At 36.5% G+C, this 22,018-nt stretch overlaps 2 protein-coding genes across 40 annotated transcripts in view; one reads left to right on the top strand and one right to left on the bottom strand.

Annotated features, from left to right (window-relative positions):
• The window catches only part of PHC3 (polyhomeotic homolog 3), a 75,861-nt gene extending 65,891 nt beyond the window's left edge, over positions 1-9,970 (top strand). For 20 of the 29 annotated variants that reach the window (XM_070583088.1, XM_070583086.1, XM_070583082.1 and 17 more), the window contains one exon: positions 1,048-9,970. In XM_070583088.1, the coding sequence (XP_070439189.1) occupies positions 1,048-1,202 (155 nt within the window). In that variant the 3' untranslated portion in view covers positions 1,203-9,970. The remainder of the gene's footprint in view (positions 1-1,047) is intronic. The other 9 variants (XR_011529317.1, XR_011529310.1, XR_011529312.1 and 6 more) reach the window with 4 other exon arrangements.
• Positions 9,971-10,803: 833 nt separating this feature from the next.
• GPR160 (G protein-coupled receptor 160) overlaps positions 10,804-22,018 on the bottom strand; it is a 49,094-nt gene continuing 37,879 nt past the window's right edge. For 7 of the 11 annotated variants that reach the window (XR_011529320.1, XM_070583094.1, XM_070583091.1 and 4 more), the window contains 3 exons: positions 16,081-16,198; positions 12,424-12,505; positions 10,804-12,263 (listed from right to left, as the gene is read on the bottom strand). Coding sequence is in view for 9 of the 11 variants with exons in the window: in XM_070583094.1 (XP_070439195.1) it covers positions 11,178-12,191 (1,014 nt within the window). In the remaining 2 variants the exon portion in view is untranslated. The remainder of the gene's footprint in view (positions 12,264-12,423; positions 12,506-16,080; positions 16,199-22,018) is intronic. The other 4 variants (XR_011529319.1, XM_070583093.1, XM_070583099.1 and 1 more) reach the window with 1 other exon arrangement.

Here is a 22,018-nt window from a genome sequence, read left to right as displayed (position 1 = left end):
CGTTAGTTTTTATTCTTAAATTCATTTTTATAATTTTACTGTCTCTTTTAAGGAAGCTTCCACATTTTTTTCATTTACTTCTCTCGTGGTTCCTTAATTCATTACTTTCCTGGCTGTGTCTTTACCCTTAGTGGGCAAGTTTAGTGAGTAACCTGGCCGTGCAAAATTCGGTAGATAATAAACATTTGAGGTTCAAGTAGATGCTAGCGTTGTTACCTGCTGAAGTGCCTGGTTTAGACTGAGAGCTAAAATATTGGTTATTTGCTAAGAGATTAGTTAGCAAGCTCATAATTTCAATAAGAATTTATGTTTTCTTATCAAAGGGAAGATGAATTTAAATCCAGTGATTTAAGATTTGAAGTAGAAATGAGTCTACATACAAGTCATCATACAAGTCAAGCGGTGTAATACATTTCAGCAGCATCACAGTAGATTGATACTACAGTCTTGATGGTTTGGTTCTGGCTGAGTGAACAATAAAAGTTTTAGATGTGCTTGGCAATTGAAGGTTGTAAATTAGCATAAGGTATAAATGATAATGAAAGCGGTACTCTAGTACTTAAGAAAATATTCCTAAATTGTTACTGAAATGGTAGAATATATATTTTACTTCTCTGTATCTATGTGTGAAGGACATATTTTACAAAGATGAGTTGATGAGGTATAATAACGAATTCATCCAAACTTGTTATATGTGTGGCATGCTTTGAGGTGACACCATCTTCCTTTTTGTGAAAGTATGTTATATCTGGACTGATCAATCTGTATATTTTACCTGACTCATCTAATTATTTCTATAATATTTTTAGAACAACAATTCCAAGTAAATTGCTTTACCTGGATTTCAAATTAATTCTTATTTTCAGAATACCAGGAAATGCTCACTTCTTCAGGAGTGAACCCAAGAAAGCCTACGATAAATAAATCTCATTTGTTTCTCAGCCTGTATTTCAGATACTCAGGCCCAGTAAAAGCATAATTGTGACTGTTAGGAGTAACATCCAAATGTGTGTTAATTCTCACTCCATCCCTCTGCTGAAATTCCAGGCTGCCAAGATATCGCAGATGAGTTCAGAGCACAGGAGATTGACGGACAGGCCCTTCTCTTGCTAAAGGAAGACCATCTTATGAGCGCCATGAATATCAAGCTGGGCCCGGCCCTAAAGATCTGTGCGCGCATCAACTCTCTGAAGGAGTCGTAACAGTAGCCTGACACTTTGAGATCACAGCAGGTTTACTCTTCTCAAACTCATAAGGTAAAGGCTCAAGTTGGCCTAGAATATTATCACTTACTGTGGTGGATAGCCCACCACATTGGGATCTCTGCATCAAAAGCTGACATTTCTTCTACAGATATGAAAATTCATCGTACATTTTCATAATTAGTCAACAGTGATGAAATTAATTTTACAGGTCACACACAACGTTGAAAGACTTGCTATAGAGGGCCATGATATTTTTCAAAGAAACGTGTTATACTAGATAATTTTTTTAAAGGTGATGTTTATCATTAATATAAAGAATCCTTTTAAAAGTAATTTAATGATTTACCTTTCTCCTCTTTTGATTCAGTTTTCTTAGACATTTTCCTACCCTATAAGTTTGCTATAGGTTGTCTTGTGAGAGGTAATTTAGGAATAATTTAGTAGTCCAGTGACTGGAATTGTATGCAGTGAGCTATCCGAGTGCATTTTAAAAAACATGTCTATTAGACAATGGCTATGTCTAGAAAAAAGATTGCATTCTAGCATGAATAACACTGATCTGGAAGTCAGAAGATTTGGTTTCTATTCCAAGCTTGACCAAGAATTTGGTGTGACTGAGAAAGTTACTTTTCATGTAAGTCTTTGTACATTTAGAGCAGTGGTTCTCAATGGAGGTCACTTTTGCTCCCCAGGGGACATTTGGCCATGTCTAGGGACATTTTGGTTGTCATAGCTTGGGGGTTGGGGGGGAGAGTTGCTATTGGTACCTAGTGCTGGAGGACAGAGATGTTGCTAAATATCCTACAATGCACAGGCCAGTCCTCCACAAAAAAGAGTTATCTGGTCCAAAATGTCAGTAGTGCCAAGGTTGAGAAACTTTGATGTAGGAGTGATAAATGCTGCTCTTTTTCACCCAAAGGGTTATTTTGAAAAGATAGGCCATCATAAGGAATACATTATACAATTAAGTGCTTCAGATAGCATTAATGTTCTGCTGAACATTTTTCCAGTTTTCGGCATACTAGAAAAAGGAGGAAAAATCATTAAATTGGCCTAAAAAATAAGGACTAGTCTGCAAATAATTTGACTCTCAGAAAGTACTGATTCATATTAATTATCTTTCACATCTCTGTGCACCTCTGCATTGAAGAAGGCACATATAATTATACCTTATGAACCAGTGCACAGCCTTTGCTGGCAAGGCAATCGTTTGTAGTGGCTATGTGGTTGGTCCTGGGATTTTTTCTGAAGTTGAACGTGCTGGGTCTAGCTAGAATGCACATTCCTTTTTCCTTGACTAAACCCTTGCATACTTCCTGCAAAGCACTTACCAAGTGATATCTCTTGGATAATCAGATCCAATTTTGTCTGTACATGTTTTAGGGAAAAAAAATTTTAAAACAAAACCTTTTTAGTGTTCTCTGAGAATTATGACACTAAAACAAAATTATTCTGGGAGCCTTGAGAGCTCTGTAGTCCTGGACCTCAAAAATTTGTTTTAATTTTTTTTTATCTTATCTATACCACAAAATGGAAATGTTTTAATAATTGAAGGAACATACACAGATATTTGCCAGAGATTCAGTAGGTAGGAAAGAGTCCATGGGTTTCAGTCATTGTCACTGCTCTTTTCAAAAGGATTGTGTTGAGCTAGTAGAAGACTAAAGATGTCATTAAAGACATCACAAATATTTATCTTTTGGCTTTGTGTACATTAGAGAATGTTGATTATTTTTATACAAAAATACAGCGGGTAATTTTTTTAATCTTTAGATGCCTCTTGTTTGAATGTATGCTTTGTGGGGTTCTTTTGTGTAGTAATGTTTTAAAAAAAGATGTTTACCGATAGTTATGTGTAGGATTAGAATGTAATATAGTGTAAGGCTCATGTTCCAGACCTACAATAGCTTGTAGTCTGTGTCACATATTTCTTTATATCACATTTCTAATTATTGGATTAAAGGAAAGGATTGGATTCAAGGAAAGGTAGGTACTCTGTAGTCAATTTTCATATATTAGCAGTTAATCATTGTGACAGAGTTGTCATAGGCTTGACTGTTCCCCTCATCTTGCAACTTCAGAGCACAAGTATAGGCTAAGCATTGTAGGAGATGGCCCACTATGTGGCGGATGGGGGCACAAAGGAAAATCTCCTCTGGAATTAAAACTTGATGATAGATAATCCACAAACAGTTAATACAAAATTGATTACTTAGGGATAGACTCCTCTAGCAATAATGATTACGTCCCATAACTAAATATAAATATCTGTAGCCTCTAAGGTCATAACTTTGAACTGTGCTGTAGGTTCTCCTTTTATCTACTTCCTCTTCTCATATCAGTCATTATGTACTTCCTGAAAGTCCCTTGTGCCTAGCACTGTGTTAAGTGTCAAGAAAGCTTACAAGAGAGGTTTCCATTTGAGAGCACCTTATATCTTAAACCTTTTAATAATCTTAAGATTAGTCCAGATCTTCTGTTGTCCCCACTGAAAACACCCAAAAAATTGAGTTGTTTTATTTAGAAATGGCTCATTTGCTTTCAATTGGTAGTTTTATTCATTGATGCAGCTCTTTCTTTCTAGATGATTTAACCATCTTAATTTCAAAGCTTCAGTTAGATATAGTGGATGTAAATAATGGCCCTGGCCTGTCTCCTGAGCTTTAAGCACAGTTTTAGTGTGATATAGGTGGGGAGAGTGCTACTATTTTCGTTTTCTTTCATATTACTAATTGTTTTAGGAATTTGATTGAGGAGAGGGAGTGACAAGCAGAAAGGGGACATGGGAAGTCCTTCCTTTTGCTACCGAGGTTGGTATTTTCTGACTTCTTTAAACTAATGCACTCTTTTCTCATTGAGGGAAAAAACCTTAGAAATTTGAGATTTTATTTGTTTTAAGCCGTGTGTTCTGAAGGAGGTAAACAAACCGAGAGAGCTGGTTTGTGAAGGTTATTTTTTACATGACATGGCTTTTCATCAAGCCTTGTGCAGGCACGTGTCGAACGCAGCTCTGCAGCTTTGATAGAATCAGTATAGCATGAGACAGTGCTGTTCCCAGCCTGCCGCTGTTTAAGTAGCATATAACTGGTTCCATGATGGTACTTTTAATTGCTGTGGCATCTGCTAAACAGACTTTTTTTGGTCCCCGTTTGAGCTGTCACCTAAGAGTAGAGAAGAGGGGATGGGAGGAAAGACATGTCAGTGAAGAAGCTTGAGAATGGGAGAGGCAGACACGAGACCTGCACTCTGTTAGCTCATCCACTTCAACACTGAACAAATTTCTGCACTTTGGAAGTTAGTATTCATGTTTTACCTAGTTTTAAGTAGAAATGATTGTTTTTAGGTAGCTCAGTGTTTTATTTTCGTTTCCTGGCGTGTTGAAACGCTTAGAACTGTATGAAATAAGTATTGTTTTGCCCATGCTTTTGAATATTTTTGACATAGCTAATCTTCATATATCTAGTGTGGAATTATAGTCAGACATTTATTCAAATACCAGTCTTAGTTTAAAATCTGTCATAGTGCCCCATAGCACTGGATTGTTCCCATTATTTGCATTGGCAGGGTTTGGGTGCCACCATGGCACAAGTATGATAGGGAGGCAATACATGGATTGTATTGACTTATGTTGTGTTTACATGTGCGTAAACAGTTTTGCAAAGAAATGCGAATGATGCCATCCTCACAGCCATATCAAATGGAAAAAATCCCTGGCTGGCACTGTTAAAATGTTTTAAAGACATATTTTTAACCAGAACAGCCTGGTTATATTTTGTGGTTTGAAGATCCTCACCCTTAGTGAATGGCAGAAACACGTGCTGCCAACATGCAACTGGCATTGAGCTTTACTGACAGCACAGAAGGACCTCACTCACCCCTCACCATCCCTAAAGCCTCCTCTAGCCCCAAGGAAACTCTGCATGAAAACTTTCTTTAGACTTTTGGCTGAAAATCCTTAGAGAGGATTTTGTAGTAGGGTTAATTTTAGGGAGGTAACTGGGACAGGACTTTCTAATACCTAATAGTCATGTTTCAGTGAAACCTTTGCGCAGTAGAAACTGGCCCATCTCTGCACAGTGTCTGCTCAGTCTGTTTCCTGTGCACCATATATGTAACTAGCTGGGCCCTGGGGAAGGTATTCTAGGGGGAAGGATAGGGAAGTAGAAGAGGAGACAAATAGGAGGGAAAGCATTCGAGACCCAAGAGGATAGTACAGTTAACTGATTGAGGTCATGAAGTATAGATATGACCTTCAGTAGTTCAAAATAATAAATTGTAATGGTTGGATCCCATTATCTTATTGGATCCCATAAATCTTATGTCGAGATTTACCTGTAAGCAGACTCATTCTTTCACTCTTTTTATCAAGTGATCCTGCCCTTAGGAGCATATTAATAGTTCAAGTGATACATAAGTTAGTGATTTTTGACTTCTCAAAAAGGTGACAAATATATTTGGAGAATATTTGTTAAAAACTCAAAGGTTAATTGTTATGATTGAGTTATCAGAATTAAAGAGGAGAGAGAGTCCATTTTCAGATACCACAGTTGAATCAAGCATATGGACTGTTATAAAGAAAGGTGTTTTTAAGACAGGATTTTGTTAGGTTGTGTCTCAGTCTAAACATTGGATGACTAAGAGCTACAGGTTTCTCTTTATTAGTGTGGATTTCAGTAAAGACAAGCCTACCTCCATTTCTTTGATGCACAGTAGTGTGGATCATGAAATGAATTGTTTAATCCACACTCATCAATATTGGTATTTTATGAATCTATTTAGAAGCATTTGATTTCATCTTAAAAATTGTGATTCAAGTTAGATAAGCACAAATAACAGTATTAGGAAAAGTAAATATGTAATCTTACTAAAATTTAATTTCAACCTATTATAAGCTGTACATCTTAAAATTCTTTGGGAAGATATTCCTCTTTTGTTAGAAGTTCATAAAATGCATCACTATAATTTCCTTCATAGGAAATTTCCCTCATAGCAGCAATACAAGCCATTTCTTCAATAAAAAATGTTGAAAATTGTATTATCTTCTTTGAAAAAAGTTTCCTAAATTTTTAAGAATTTTAAAGTTTTACATATTTTTTAGAGCTTATTTAATCTATTTTAAAATAATACTATGAGAAAGCTTTTTTTTGAAATTGTAAAGCACTAATACAAATATAATTATTGCCGTCATATTCCAGAGCAAACTGTTTGGCTGCTTCTGCTCTTTCGCTTCAGTACACATGGGTGAGAGGGAGCGGCCTCCCCCCTCTGCTGGCTGAGGCCCGCTTCCCACACAGAGGCTCCGGGCTGCCCTCGCACAGGCGCACGTACCTCTGAAGCGCCATGCTGAGGAACCTTTTAGGAAATGTTTCCCACGGATGTTGTATTTTTCCCTTTGTATAACTTGTAAACATTTAATTTTATTTAAAGATGACAGTTTTACTCTCAGATCAGATGTTGGAGAAGAGGTACATTAGAAAAATATTTTTTCCTACTGCCTCTGAAAAGTATAGTTGCTCTTGGTGATATTGGTGGCATCAGTATGAATCCATAGGAAGAAAACCTGTGCAAAGGTTTTAAAATGTATTGTTTAAAAGGAAAAAATTTTAATGTGGGAAAAAATCAAGATAAATTTAAAACACTTATGCTAACGTGGCATACATAGTTTTAAATGTAAGAGTAATGTAGTAAGTCCTTTTAGACCCTAACCTGTATACACTGCCTCCTGTAATCTTAGGAATTGATAGTAGCCATCATTTATTTGCTTAAAAGTTATACTTTAGGGAATATGATCAGTGTTAAATTCATGTTTTGTGGAGCTTTGATTGATGGAGGTGAAGAAGTTGGTGTTTATGAGAGAGTGGTGGGTCTGGTAGTGAAATAAACGTCAACCTACTTTAGAAAGAAGAAACTTTTTTAGTCTTGCCTCAAGCAAACCAGAGTGACCACTGCTTAAAATCTTTGTTTAGAATGCCATGTTAAAAATCATAATCCTTTTTGTTTTAGGTAATACTAAATAGTCTACTTCAATAGTTAATAATAGATGGAATAATCATTAAATTAACATGACGAATAAGATAGAACGCTGGCCAGGAGATGGGTTTTACTCCAGTTGGTGATTAGCTGTGTGACGCTTCAGGCAGTTACTTAGCTCTTAACCTCTTTCCTCTTCTGAGTTTACAGCATGGACCCTATACTACTCAAAATGTGAATTTTGGTTCAAATCATCTTTAAAGTGCCTCCTTGCTCTAAAATGATGATTCTAGGCCACATAATGGGGTATTTTTAAAGTTGCTCCTATTTAATTACTTCTCTTTCCTTTTAATGGTTCATTTAATACTTAAGAGCTTTTGCTGAAAGATAATTATTTATTAAGCATGCATTTCCTAGGGCACCTACAGTCTTTGTTCTCCTAAAGATTAAGGTAGAAAATTCATACAGATGAGCAAATGAGGCCATTTTTCTAAATGCTTCTTGCTAGTTAACCTCTGTACATATGAACACATATGAGCATTATCATTCATTGACATTTATCCATTCGTTTAGCAAACCATTTGAACATTTACTGTGTGGTGCACATGACTTAAGGAACCTAGTAATAAGTAAACAAAATCTTCAAACAAAATCTGGTGGCTTAAACAAACATGGACATAATTATTATTACTTAATGTACTGAACATAAAGTTGGAACTGAGAGGGAATTTTTTATGCCTTGGGTAAAGGATGAGGCAGATCACATGGAAGGTGTTTAAGTGAGTCACATCACAATTCCTACAACACATTTCACAGTTGAACACCAGTCAACCGTATATCTGATAGGTTACACAATTAAGGGTACCTAACATTAAGGATTTACATTTTGAAGCTGTTGTGACAGCCCATATTTCTCAGAGTTATTTTGACACTTGAATCTATTCCAGAGGTTGCTATGCACGGTGTGTGACAGAATAGTACAAAGAAGCTGGTGCTGACTGACTTTACATTTTTAACTACAAAAACTTTACACCCAGTATTGACAGTGAAGTAACTTTATAAAACTGAAAAATCTCAAAGGAGATCGCTGAACAGGTTTGATTTTTATTTTGTTTTTTTTTTGTTTTTAAAGCAAGAAAAATCACACAAAATAAATTTTATTGTTATTACAAATATCTGCTTTTTAGAAAGCACACATATATTACATAGTAAAAGGGTTTCCTTTAAAACGCAGAACTGGTAAACATAAAACAGTTCCCTGCTGGAATTGACAAGTATTTGAGGAGCAGACATCGATGGGATAGATTATTAATTGAGTAAAGGTTCCTTGCCTACTGGAGGATTCTGTAAATTACGTTGTAATTCCTATTGACACAGCTTTACATAGTAATATCACTTGATACTAATGTTCTCCATAAAGATACAAAATGAAAATATCTAATATTATAAAGATCTCTTCTCATCATAGTCACAGCTTTTTAAAGCAGGAAAATGTCCAGATACATGTTAGATTAGTGTGTGTAACAAACTGATTGAAAATTAGGAATGTTGATATTCAAATAACCAGATAGTCTGGGTTTAAAAACTTTTTTCATAGTACTGGGTAAAATTAACTTTTACAATGTTTTAATTCAACTAATTTTTCAAATATTTTATGCTGTTAAAATATCTATTGCATAAATACTTTTTGTATTTGTATTCTTATATTTTAAAAAGTCAACGAAGTGTGCAAAGATGGTATAATTTTGGATGTCTAATTTCCAAGATGTTTAACCAGAGTCCCAATCACCTCATTCAAAAGCATGGTCTTTGTTTTTTCCGTAGGAAAAAAGTCAAAGTAAGTTCCAAAAACTATTCTCAGAGTAAGGAGTGAGCTTGTGGTGAAGCCTGGAGTTGTAGACAGCAGTGTGCAGGGTGGGTACTGACACTGGGGCAGGCATTTATTTCAAGCCTCTTTGTTGAATTCGTGCTTTTTGTCTTCTTGCTTGTTAAAAAAAAATTTGTTGATTTAACAAAGGCAAATTGTGATAAACTTTTTTTAATTTTAATTTTTGATGCTTCAAGCACATGTTAACTGATTTTTAAAAATTGCTCCTTTTGGTTCCTCGTATTGTCCTAAAATAGGACTTTCATATTATTAAAACCTCAAAAGCTGATCCTCCCAGGATGAACAAAGCATCACCAAGGGGAAAGAAAACATTTTTTATCTTTACAGAAAACAAATGTTAAGATTATATATAGATGTATTCTTTACATTGGCTATTGTATTCGAGTCCTCCTTACAGGAAATGAAATAGTTTTAGCACTCGTAGCATTAGCGTTCCTAGATTGGTGTCTGTAGCTGCAGTTTTAAAATGTATAACCTGAAAATGAAGTTAATTTTGCATTATAAGAGCACACCATGATCTATGTAAAAAGATTGTCCATTTGGTGTATTTTTTTAAAAAAGAAAAAGCACTTTCATATTAACAAGTAGCATGTGTATGAATTTTAGATTTTCATATTTGTTGTGTCTGTATTCAGTGAAGTAAAATTGAGCATTCAGATGTTTGTTGATGGCAACATTAACTGTTAAATTAAAGCACCTTATACTCTGCTGCTTAAACTTGCTTGTAATTGCACCTTTGTTACCTGCACATTTTCACATAGAATATTGTTGTAACATTGCTTCATGTGGGTCTGGATGGAGGTTAGTGGGCCTACAGGATCATTTATTTATATTGTTTATATTACAATAATATATTGTAGACCAGTTGTAAGTTCATTTCTTTACAAATAAAAGCCTCTTCCATTTGGCTGGTCTATTGAATAATTTTTCTTTTTTTCTTTAAGCTTATGAGGCATAGGGAATGCTCTTAAGTAAACAAACAAAAAGCTTAATGAAGGGTTTGAAGTAGTTATAAATTTTCCTGATTTAAAATCTGCAGGGTGTAAATCTCTACTAATTAAGTACAATATACTTTAAAATATCTCAGTCCCATGTTGTGGTCAATTAGACAGCAGTACATTCAGAGGAAAAGTAACAGAGAAGTAGAGGGGCCAGGTTCAGATGTTGACAGATTAGACAATATCCATGTAAAGTTTAATTCACAAAGTGCCTTCCAGTTATTCTGCCATTAAGATTGCTTTACTCCAGTAGTTGTCAACAGGGGCAATTCTGCCCACCAGGGAGATCTGGCAATGTCTGGAGACATTTTGACTGTCGTGACTGGGGAAGGAGGTGCTGCTGGCATCTAGTGGGCAGCGGGCAGGGATGCTGCTGACATCCTGCAATGCACAGGGCAGCCTCCCACAGCATAGAATGCAAACCCAGCAACCCAAAATGTCAAATAGTGCTGAAGATGAGAAACCCTACTGTACAGAGTGATATGTTGCCAATGTGATTATGATTTGACATGCAAGTATGTGACATATAAGTTATCAGTGAAAATGTACCTCGTATGTCATGGAACGAGACCTAGTCAGTACTCCCAGGTTAGTAAGGTGAGCAACCTAAACTTTTCTTCCAGGAATATCCACATTAAGAACAGAGATATATTTTTAAAAATAAGCTGAATTTAAATTGAGCTACTCTTCCTCTTACATTAAAGAAAATTTAAGCCAAATCATTTTAAGAACACAATCTTGATTTTCTTGCTCTGAATTTAATAAAAATGTTTATTAAAGTTCATATCTTAAAGTTGGCATTGAATCTGAGGGTTACATAGCAGTTTGCATCCAGTAGTTTTTTTGGGTAACACGAATATCAGTATGGCCAAAGGTTAGCTCATTTCACTTTTGTGTTACAAATTAATATTTTTAACATGCAGTGTTCCTGAATAGGTATAAAAATTTTCTTGTAATTATTTTGTTTAAAATAATAATAATATCATAGTCTCAAAACACATTCAGAAAAGGTATGAAAGTTAGGCAGGGCGAAAGCTTCAGTTCAGTTCATTCCTTGTGTGTCCTGAGTCGTCATCCTTTCCTGTTCATAAAATAATGTTTTAATACGGCAACATATTAACAAATTGTTGATAGAGGCTTTTCAGTTTGCTCAAGATTATGAATTGTAAGTGGAATGAAGCAGCATTTCCAGTTGACAAATGGATCCACAGGTAATGCAATATCTTGCAAATTAAGCTTGTGACAATTAAACCAATAAACTGTAGCAATGAGAAAACTATTGACAAAGTACAACCACGGAATGTTCATCTCAATATACGCTGGAATCTGTACTTTAAGTAAAAGGATAATTACTTGAAGTAGTACAAATGGTAACCAGGTACCAAGAAAACAGATAATGAACTTGGGCAAGAGTGTCTTTTTAGAGTTCACAGTATAACTAGAGTGGGATGAATAGGGAAAATATAAGATAGTCTCATTCATATAGGAAGTTATCCTCATAGCCTGTATCAAGGTAGTAACTTCTGACCAAGAGGTTATAAAAGCTATAAATAAGATAATCACCATGGAAAATGACAGCCAGTAACTCTGAAAGCTAATGTAGAAAGGACATTGATGAGAAGAGACGTTCTGTGTCTTCAGGCTTTGGTAGATGGTTGGATCTCCTAAAACATAAGCAAGGACTGAAATCCAAATTAAAATTATTATAAAAAAATAAAATAATTTTTGCCACTTAAATGGAAGCTTGGTGGTATTAGAGAAATTGAAGTAATAATCTATACAAGCTATCAGGAAAACTGGATAATGCAAAAAGCCGTAAGTAAAAGAAATAATTTGAGTAAATAGGCAGATGTGGTATGTAGTAAACCTAACGCCTAAAAGTACAAAATCTCTGAAATATGATATAAGGGAAATGTTCACCAAAAGTAGAAGATCAGTGAATGCCAATGAAATGCAAAAATACGCCATAAAAGTTTGATAGGTGTTTTTTCTTTTCATTGCTATTGTGAGGATATTTAGTAATATTTTCCCAAGTATAATCAATAGCAGCAAACAGTTGGCATTTAGGGGCTTATTTGCTTGGTGTAGCTGGTACTGAAAAGAGCAGTTCTCTGAAGAAAGAGCAGTCATATTTTTAGTTAGATTTCAGAAGGCTGGCTGAAATACATATGATAAAACACTGCTTCCCTTTATTTTCCATTCCTGCAAAGAAAAGTGAAAAGAAAACCTTGATGTTATCTTGATGCTCTCTCTTTTAAAACTTTACAAAGCAAGCACGTCTGTTCTCAGAAATCTGATTTAATCCATTCATTTTCCCCAAATAAATATATAAACAGGAATTTATATTTTTCATGATACTTACAGAATACAGAACATGATCAAGAAGAATTAATGTGTATACACTGGTCATTTTTTGAGAACCACATGGTCCAGAACTCTCAGATCTATAACCAAAATGTTATATATAAGTTACTAAAACTTCTCTATGAGTCCAGGGTTTTTTTGTTTTTGTTTTTTTGTTTTTTTGAGGACGATTAGCCCTGAGCTAACTACTGCGAGTCCTCTTTTTTCTGAGGAAGCCTGGCCCTATGCTAACACCCGTGCCCATCTTCCTCTACTTTTTTTTTAATACATGGGACACCTACCACAGCATGGCGTGCCAAGCAGTGCCATGTCTGCACCCAGGATCCAAACCGGTGAACCCCAGGCCGCTGAGAAGTGGAAAGTGCGAACTTACCCGCTGCGCCACTGGGCTGACCCCTGAGTACAGGTTTTAATAACTTGTGTAAATAAGTAGAAAAATACTTTTATCTAGCAAAGCCAAAACACAGGCTTAAAATAGCAGCCTGATAGAAATAGTCAGAACAATCCCACTCTGGCTCCAGACAAAATTACCCCACCCGCATTTTTGTCTTTTCGTCTTTTTGTCAGTGAAATTTAGAGGTAATGCTTATGGGGTCCTTTACTATAGCCGTTTTCAAAGCTTTTTAGCTGCAGGATCATTATTCAGATTAAATCTCTAAAGCTCAAAGATATAAAACAGATGGTTCAGCTGAAAACAATGGGGACATTAGTAAAGGAAAGAAAGATAAGATTTATCTTCTGGAACATGATCTTTCAGATGGGGCACCTGGAGAGATGAGAGAATATGGGAAGGAACAGGGACTGAGCATGGACATCTGAGACCATTAAGAAGTGCTAGGTAAAGGCAAAGGAACAAGAGTTGAGGCTTGAGTGATAAGTGCATTCGGAGGCAGGAAAAAGATGATGACAAAAGAGAAAGAAATCAGGAAAGGAAAGAAATTAAGGAAATTTATCCTAGAAAAACCCTCCAGTTGATTTCTGCAAGACTGTTCAACCACAGAGTTTATAAATAACCAAACCAAACCAAACCCAAATGATAACAACAAACCCACCCACAAATGTCAATAATTGGGGATGGGTTAAAAATGATACATGGTATCATTCGTATGATGTACTATTGTGCAGCCGTTAAAAATGTTTCTCAGGATAGGAGGAAGACAGTTCACTCTACCTTTTCTATACTTATGTTAAGCCTTATGAATTTGTTACATGTTAAAAAAGATAATATAAATTTCCACAATATGTTAAGTGAGTTTCAGGTTAGGAAATTAGGCAGCAACATGTCATTTATTTTTTTTGGCTGAGGAAGATTTGCCCTGAGCTAACATCTCTGCCAATCTTCCTCTGTTTGTTAGTATGTGGGCTGCCAGCACAGCATGGCCACTAGCAGAGTGAGGTAGGTCTGTGCCTAGAAACCAATCCTGGGCCACCAGAGCAGAGTGCACTAAACTTAACCACTAGGCCACGGGGCCAGCCCTGTCATTTAATTTTTGAGACATTATACATATATATCAAAAGACTAAGAAGGGTACACATTGAATTATTAATACGGTAGTAGTATATTTACAGGTTCTTCAGAATATGTCAAACTTTAAGGAAAAACGTAAGTAAGGGAGTATCAAGTCTGAAAGTGAGAAAACTGAATTTGCCTAAAAGCAGATAACTGATGGTTAAATAATTTCAAGGGACTAGTGAGGATATTGTCTGAGGGTGAAGAAAGGAAATCAGTGTGGGAGAGGGCTATCAGTTCTGCCTGACAGATCGAACCTTAACTTGACACAGTCTCTCCTAGTTGAGTAGAGAGTGCAACTCTTCTAGGCCCTGACTTTGAGCTGTGTTTGTCTTTTCATTGTCCAATTTTAGCAAGAATCCTGCTAAGTCAGGTTAACCAGAATCCCCCACCCTCCGTATCTGATTAGGTTCCTCACCCCCCACTGTCCCCCACTGTCACCCAGGTGATGTCTGGTCACCCTGGCCTGCCTTCAGCAAGACTCCTGTTAGGTCGAATGAGCCAGAATCCCCTCTTATCCCTGATGTTTCCTCCATAATATTCCATCCACTGACCCCCACCTTGTTCCTGGCTATAAATCCCCACTTTTCCTTGTTGTATCAGAGTTGGACTCAATCGCTCTCCCACTGCAGAACCCCGCTGCAGTGGCCTTGAGTAAAGTCTGCCTTACTGTTCTTTACCGAGGGTCATGAATAATTTTTTCCTTAACATACTCTCATGGCCATAAATCTACCGTGTCATAAGCTCACTTATTAAGGTACACAAATTATGAATTTATACACACACATCTTTACATATATCTTTATATATGTAAAGATAGTTTTAAAAAGCACCCAATACCTATTTTCACAACCATAGGTATAAAAGAACCAATGAAACAAGTTCTTTTGTACACTCAAATTTTTTCTATAATTAAATATACTATATAGTTTAATGACCCTCTCCTGAAAAAGTTCCATTCCAGATTTGATATGCAAGGGCACACATTCATGGCTACTCCCTTGATGAATGCCACTAGCCTTATAAGTGATGTTGCTTGGATAGGAAGCCTAGTGGAATGGTAAGACCATATAAAGTCCTCCTCGTGCCAAGAAAAAAACAGGCTTAGTTTTAAATAGTAAATGTTGGTTTGAATGGGAGTGAGGAAGGGAAATAGTGTGGGTTCCAATTTTTAAAGACTCACTTTTTATTTTTTTATTATTTTTTTTCAAGACTCACTTTTTAAAAAAGTATCTTTAAAAGAAATCTTAAAAAGTAATATGTATAAAATGATTTTATCCTTTATAACTCGTATCAAAAATTAAATAAGTAAAGCTCAGAAATCTGTTTAAGTAGGCAACATCCGAGGGATGTTTCCCAAGTTTCCATTTCATCATTGACTCTCAGAGTGGGGCCAATTGTAAGGCCAGAAAAGCAGGCTGGTCCCTGGAGGAGGGAAGTGACAGAGTGTCTCCAAGGGGCTAAGGAAGGGCAGCAAAGGAGGAGGACGTGGAGGAGGAGGATCAGCCACGGCCTTCTGGAAGAAAGACAGACAAGTCTGAAATGGAACACATAAGAGAATCAGAAAGCTGGGAGAAACTTAGAGATGAGGGGGGAAGAGGCCCAAGGAAGATGTCCAACCCGAGGCAATAAAAAGCAATCGAAAGGAGATATATTGGAAAATGAGTTTTTGTTCATTTTACAGTGGTTCCTGAATACCATGATCATGGAAACAAATCAAAACTTTCTTAGGTGATACCAACTTTATATCCCACTTCCCCCACAGCCCACTGAAAGCATTCAAAATTCCAGTATTTGTTCTTTAAACGTCCCAGAACAAGACAGAAATCCTTTGATGGGCTACCTGTCCCAAATTTTCCCTTGAAAAATGTTCACATTAACTACAGAGATTCAGAGATTTACAAGATATGGTTCTTCTCCTGAATGATTTTTTTAAACTACTTATCAGTCAACTCATATGCTTCATATACAACTTAAAAAGTTAGTGTGGAAGTCCTTTTCAAGGCCTCTCTGCTTGCTGTATGATCTGACCAGTTGAGAAGTATGAGCAGGGCCTGAGGGAAGCAAACCACGACTTCTTATCATGGACCGGTCTCAGCTTTTCTATTGATAACCCTGCTAGTTCTTAACAACCACCATACTTACTCTGCTTTCTCTAGTCGGGCTTTCTTGGCTGATGATCTTCCTATTATATTTCAGTTTTACTGCCTTCAGTAATCTTACTTTCGGTTCCTGGCATACCAGAATGCCGTGTGAATAAGTGCTGTGTGAAAGATAGAAAACAAAAATAACCATCAATAGCCATTAATAACTGGAGTTCAGTGTAAGGGACTCCAGATCTCTGCTTAGAAAAACTGTAACTTTCTGTGGGATGGGAGCCAGTAACTGACTGCTGCTATTCTTTCCAGCAAAAGGAGGAAAGGGGGTACTTAGATCGAAAGTCCACCACAGACCCTGTGATGCGGTGCATGTAACACGGCATCTAGTGAAAGAAACCTTGCCTACATCACACAGTTCACTCACAGGCTTCAGAGTCTAAACTAGCAGTTCTCAAACTGTTTGATTTAAGGACCTTTTGACACTGTTGCATGTTAGCAATAAGTAACATTTTTTTAAATGAAAAATTAGCATATTTTCCCAAACAAAAAAATTTAGTCAGCAGAGTGGCATTGTTTCCCATTTCACAAATTGCTTTAGTGTCTGGCCCAACAGCAGATGCCTGACTTATCTGCATTTAATCAGCTGCGACATCACACATCATGTAGCCTTTGGAAAGTCCTCTGTATTCATGAGCTTGAGAGTAAAAAAAGGTAAATAACTTCATAGTATTATTATAATCAAATAGTTGTGCTATGAAATATCAAAAGTTTAACAAAACCATGTGCATTAAAGAGTAGGATGGGAAGAAGATGGGCACAGTTAACATTCTGGTCTACTATCGTACAGAAAATGGAATTCACACTATAGCGGGATTTGCTGAGCCTCACACGTGGAGAAAACCTGGGGGTGAAAAAATGTATTGAGCCTTGTCTAGGGTTTCACATACCTTTTAGCTAATCCTTACAACAATCGTGAAAGGTATATATTCTTTTTTGCCATGAGGAAACAGGCTCAGAGGTTAATAAGCACATTTCCTGAGGCTGCACAACTGACGTGTGTTGGAGCTGAAGTTCAATCTCAGATCTGGTTTCAAAGCTCATGTTCAGTAAGTCAGTTACGGCTCAGCTCTCAAGTGCAATGTAGAAGGGATCAGAGCGTTCCCGAAAGGTAACATCCAAGTAAGAGTGACTGTTGATTATTGGTACCCAAAGGACCATAACTAACTGAGCTGTTTGGATAATGGAATTTTATTCCTCCAAGAGGTAAATACACTTTTCAAAATGTGGTCCTTGCTTGATGTGTCAAAATTCAGTGAAAAAATACAGTGTCATTCAACTACAACAACATTTAAGGAAACGTGTTTTCATTTATTTACATATAATTAGATTCAATATAGAGTAAGGAAATATAGAAAACAAAGATTTTTATTTAACTTATTTTTAAAAGTACGTAATATAATTTACATGGTATAAAACAAGTTACAGAAGTGTATATAGTGAAAATTACCCCTCCTACCCACTCTTCCAGCACCCCTCACCCCCACTCACCACTCTCCAGTCCATTTCTGTCCCTAAATAAAACCACTCTTCCCAGTTAATCGTGTATCTTTCAGAGACATTCTCAAGCAAAGTTTTAAAAAGATATCTGAAATTTACATGTTGTTAAGGCAACTAGCAAGGGATCTTGATTTTCTCTTTCCCAGGTCTCATTTATACACTGATAAAATCAGTTAAGGGTTGCAAAAGTAGAACACAGTGAAATACGAATCACTGATGGGTCAGACCACAGGAGTAATCACCAACCCAGACGTAAGGCTGGCCCTGAGGAAGGTCACTGGGGCCAGGAGAGGACAGGAAGTAGGGGTTATCTTGGACGAGGAGGACAGGTGACTTTCACCCTTTTCCTGGGGTACAGACTTGTATGCTCACTCATCCCTGCTTCTAGGCCCATGGGAAGAGTTTAGTTCCCTGACGCTTACAATTATGAGGGCCCACGTGGCTAATTCTGGCCAACAGGCTGTGAGGCCAAAGTGTTTAACTGCAGATGGGAGCCCCTCAGTCCTCTCCCCTCCCTGCCGCAGGCAATGACAAGGCCGTGTGTTCGAGATAGTACAGCTCGTGATGGTGGAGCCCCGTGCACCTGGGTCCTTGGGTCCTTGGGACTGTGTGGAGCAAAGCCGCTGAGGATTGACAATGGATGTAAAGTGTGAGCAAGAAGTAAAGGCTTGTTGTATTAAACTGCAAGGATTTTGTGATTATTTGTTATGGCCTATCCTGACTAATGTAATTCTTTATACTTTATAATCTCTCTACCCTTTGAAATTTTTTTTTAACATTTAGCATGTATTATTTATATTGTCAGAATTTTTAAAAAGCTGTACTAGAAAAAAGAACTTTGAAAAGCAACAATGCAAGTGTCAGAAAATTGGTAAAATCAAAATTCAATTTTAATACCAATACATTAATTGCTTTTGCACTGTTTTGTTCTGATTTTCTTATATTTGCCTATGTTGGAAAGGAAGTCTTGATTCAGTGACCTAAGTTAATACCTTAAGAAAAAGAAGGGTGAATCAAACCCAAAGTAAGCTAAAGGAAGGATAAAATAGCAGAAAACAATGAAATTTTTTAAACAACAGAAAAACTAATGAACCAAAAAGCTAGTTCTTTGAAAAAAACAATAAAATCGATAAATCTCCAGCCAAACTAAGAAAGAACTTCTTTCCAAATTAGGAAAGAGTAACTCACTACAAATCCTATAAACATTAAAAGGATAATAAAGGACTATTATGAATAACTTTATTCCATTAAGTGAGACAACTGTGACCAAAGAGACAAATCTCTGGAAACTACCAAAACTCATTTAAAAAGATCCCTAATAAAGAAACTGATTTTGCACTTGAGAAACCTTCCTACAAAGAAAACTCTAGGCTCAGATGTTTTCATTGATGAATTCTACCAAACGTTTAAGGAAGAAGGACCAAACTTAAAGAGAACACAAGAGGAGAAAATCACCTCCCAACTCATTTTACAAGACCAGAATTACCTGATACCAAAACCACAGACATTTTAAGAAAACTACATTATAAGTCAACATCCTTAAAGAACATAGAGTCAAAAATCCTTAATAAAATACTATCAAATTAAATCCATCAATATATAAAAAGTAACATATCCTAATAGATCACAGCCAATAACATCAGAAAATCAATCAATGTAATTCATCATGTTAACAGAATAAAGGAGAAAAGCTATATGATCATCTGAATAGACTAGAAAAAGCATTTAACAAAATCCAACATGATAAAAACTCTCACAGACAACAGAAGGGAACTTTCCAACTAGATAAAAAGCATCAATGAAAAACCTACATCTGACCTCATGCTCAGTGATGAAAGAGTGGCTGTTTTCACCCTAAGACCAGGAATAACATAAGGATGTCCACCCTCCACTCCTACTGAAAATTTTATTGTAAGACCTAGCCAGTGCAATAAGGCACTAACAAGAAATAAAAGGCATGTAAACTAGAAAGAAAAGTAAAACTGTCCTTAATCATGGGTGACATGATCATGTACTTAGAAAATCTAAGGAATCTACAACAAAAGCTAATAAAAGTAACAAGTGAATTTAGCAAGGTTACCTTTAAGAAATGTTTGTACATACTAGTAATAAACAATTGGAAAATGAAATTAAAACATTTACAATAGCATCAAAAATATGAAACATTTAGGTATAAATTTGACAAAGCACATGCAAGCACAGTATTCTGGAAATTTTAAATATTGCAGAAAGAAAGATCTAAATCAATGAAGGCATACTGTGGACTGGAAGACTTGGCAAGTTTTTTGTAGAAATTGGCAAGCTGATTCTACAATTTACATGGAAATGTAGAGGACCCAGCAGACCCAAAATGATTTTTAAGAGCAATGAAGTTGGAGGACTTACACTACCTGATAAAGGTACAGAAATGAAGAGGGTGAGATCAGCATAAGGATAGTTCTGTAAAGCTAGGGAACAGAAGAGGATCCAGACACGGATCCACACGTTTATGGTCAATTGATTTCCAACAAAAGTGCAGGGTAATTCAACGGGGGAAAGGATAGTCTTGTTTAAAAATGGCACTGGAAACTGGATATCCATATGGGAAAAATTAATCCTTACATCACACTACACACAAAAATAAAATGGATCATAAGACTAAATGTAGAAGTGAAACTGAAATTTCTAGAGGCAAACGGGAAAATCTTTGTGATCCTGGGTGGGTGTACGTCTCCTAGGACTGCCATAACAGATTACCACTGGGAGGCTCAAAACAACACAAGGTGATTCTCACAGCGTTACAGGCCAGGAGTCTGAGATCCAGGTGTCGGCAGAGCCACACTTCCTTTGAAGGCTCTAGAGGAGAATCCTTCCTTCCTCTTCCAGCTGCGCCTGGCTCCTGGCATTCCTTGGCTTGTGGCAGCGTAACACCAATCTCTGCCTCCATCTTTACATGGTCTTCTCCCCTGTGTGTGTCCTCTCGTCTTTTTATAAGAACGATGGTCACAGGATTTAGAGCCCACCCTAATTCCGTATGACCTTACCTTAATTACATCTGCAAAAACCTATTTCCAAATAAGGACACATTCTGGATGGACATGAATTTTGGGGGGACGCTAGTCAACCCACTATAGGGGGCATAGCTTTCTTAGGACATGCACATGTACTCATGCACATATACAAATTGATAAATTAGACTGTTAAAAAACAAACACTTCTCTTTGGAAGCATAGTTAAGAGAAGGAAAAGGTAAGCTACAGACTGAGAGAAAATATTCACAATAAATATCTGACCAAAGACTTGGATCTGGAATATAAAAGGACTCTTACAACTCAGTAAAACAATTAGCCCACTGGAAAAATGGGCAAAAGATTTAAATAGATACATTGGGGAAATGAAAATGAAAAGTACATGAGATGCCACTGCACACCCACTAGAATAACTAAAATTTAAAAGACTGACAATACGAGACCTCTCAGGCATTGCTTAAACAATTTGGCAGTTTCTTACAATGTTAAACATTCAATTACCATTTCATCCAGTAATCCTACTCCTTGGTATTTACCCAAGAGAAATGAAAACACCTGTCCACAAAAAGAAAACACACGTACACAAATGTGTGTAGCAGCTTTATTCATCATGGCTCCAAACTGGAAAACTCCAGATATTCATGAGTAGGAGGATGGATAAACAAATTGTAGTATATCCATACACTGGAATAGTTCTCAGCAATAAAAAGGAATGAGGTACTGATACCTGCTACAGAGGGATGAACCTCCAAACATGCTGAATGAAAAAACCTGACCTGAGAGTACAGACTGTGTGATTCCACTTATATGGAATTCCAGAACAGCAAAACGAATCTGTAAGGCCAGACAGACCATCGGACCAGGTTGGGCGAAGAGGCACCAGGGAACTTTCTGTAGAGGTGGAAATGTTCTATATTTAGATTGGGGTGGGTTGGCCAACAAGTGTGTACATTTTTCAAAATTCAAACTGTACACTGAAAATGAGTGTGTTTTATTCATTTATTTTTACAGATGTTCATTTCACAGTATTGGACATAAAGCAAAAACCTGGAATTAATTTAAATATCCAACAGTAGGAAATTGGCTACATAAATCATGATACAACTTCTAATGAAAGATGGCTTTTTGAATAAATGTAATTACCTCTACTCCCTCTCATAACACCACTAAAAGAACAGCAAATTGAGTTTGTACCTGATTCTAAAATGAACAAGCAAACCTAATTTGTCACATTTGAGGACACTAGGGAACCAAGTCACTATGTTTTTAAACTGGTAAATACAGCGAAAGAATCAAGCATTTTTCTGTACTAACTATAGCACTTGGTGACGAAATACTAAGTGAGGAGGTGTTTACCTTTATAGAAGTAATCTAACTAATAAGTGAGTAAGGAATAATACAAATTGAAAATCACCATTT

Source organism: Equus przewalskii, chromosome 18, assembly GCF_037783145.1.
Source record: "Equus przewalskii isolate Varuska chromosome 18, EquPr2, whole genome shotgun sequence".
In the NCBI taxonomy this organism is placed as follows: Eukaryota; Metazoa; Chordata; class Mammalia; order Perissodactyla; family Equidae; genus Equus; species Equus przewalskii.
The sequence above is the reverse complement of the archived record's forward strand: the minus strand, read 5'-3'. Positions and strand labels throughout refer to the sequence as shown.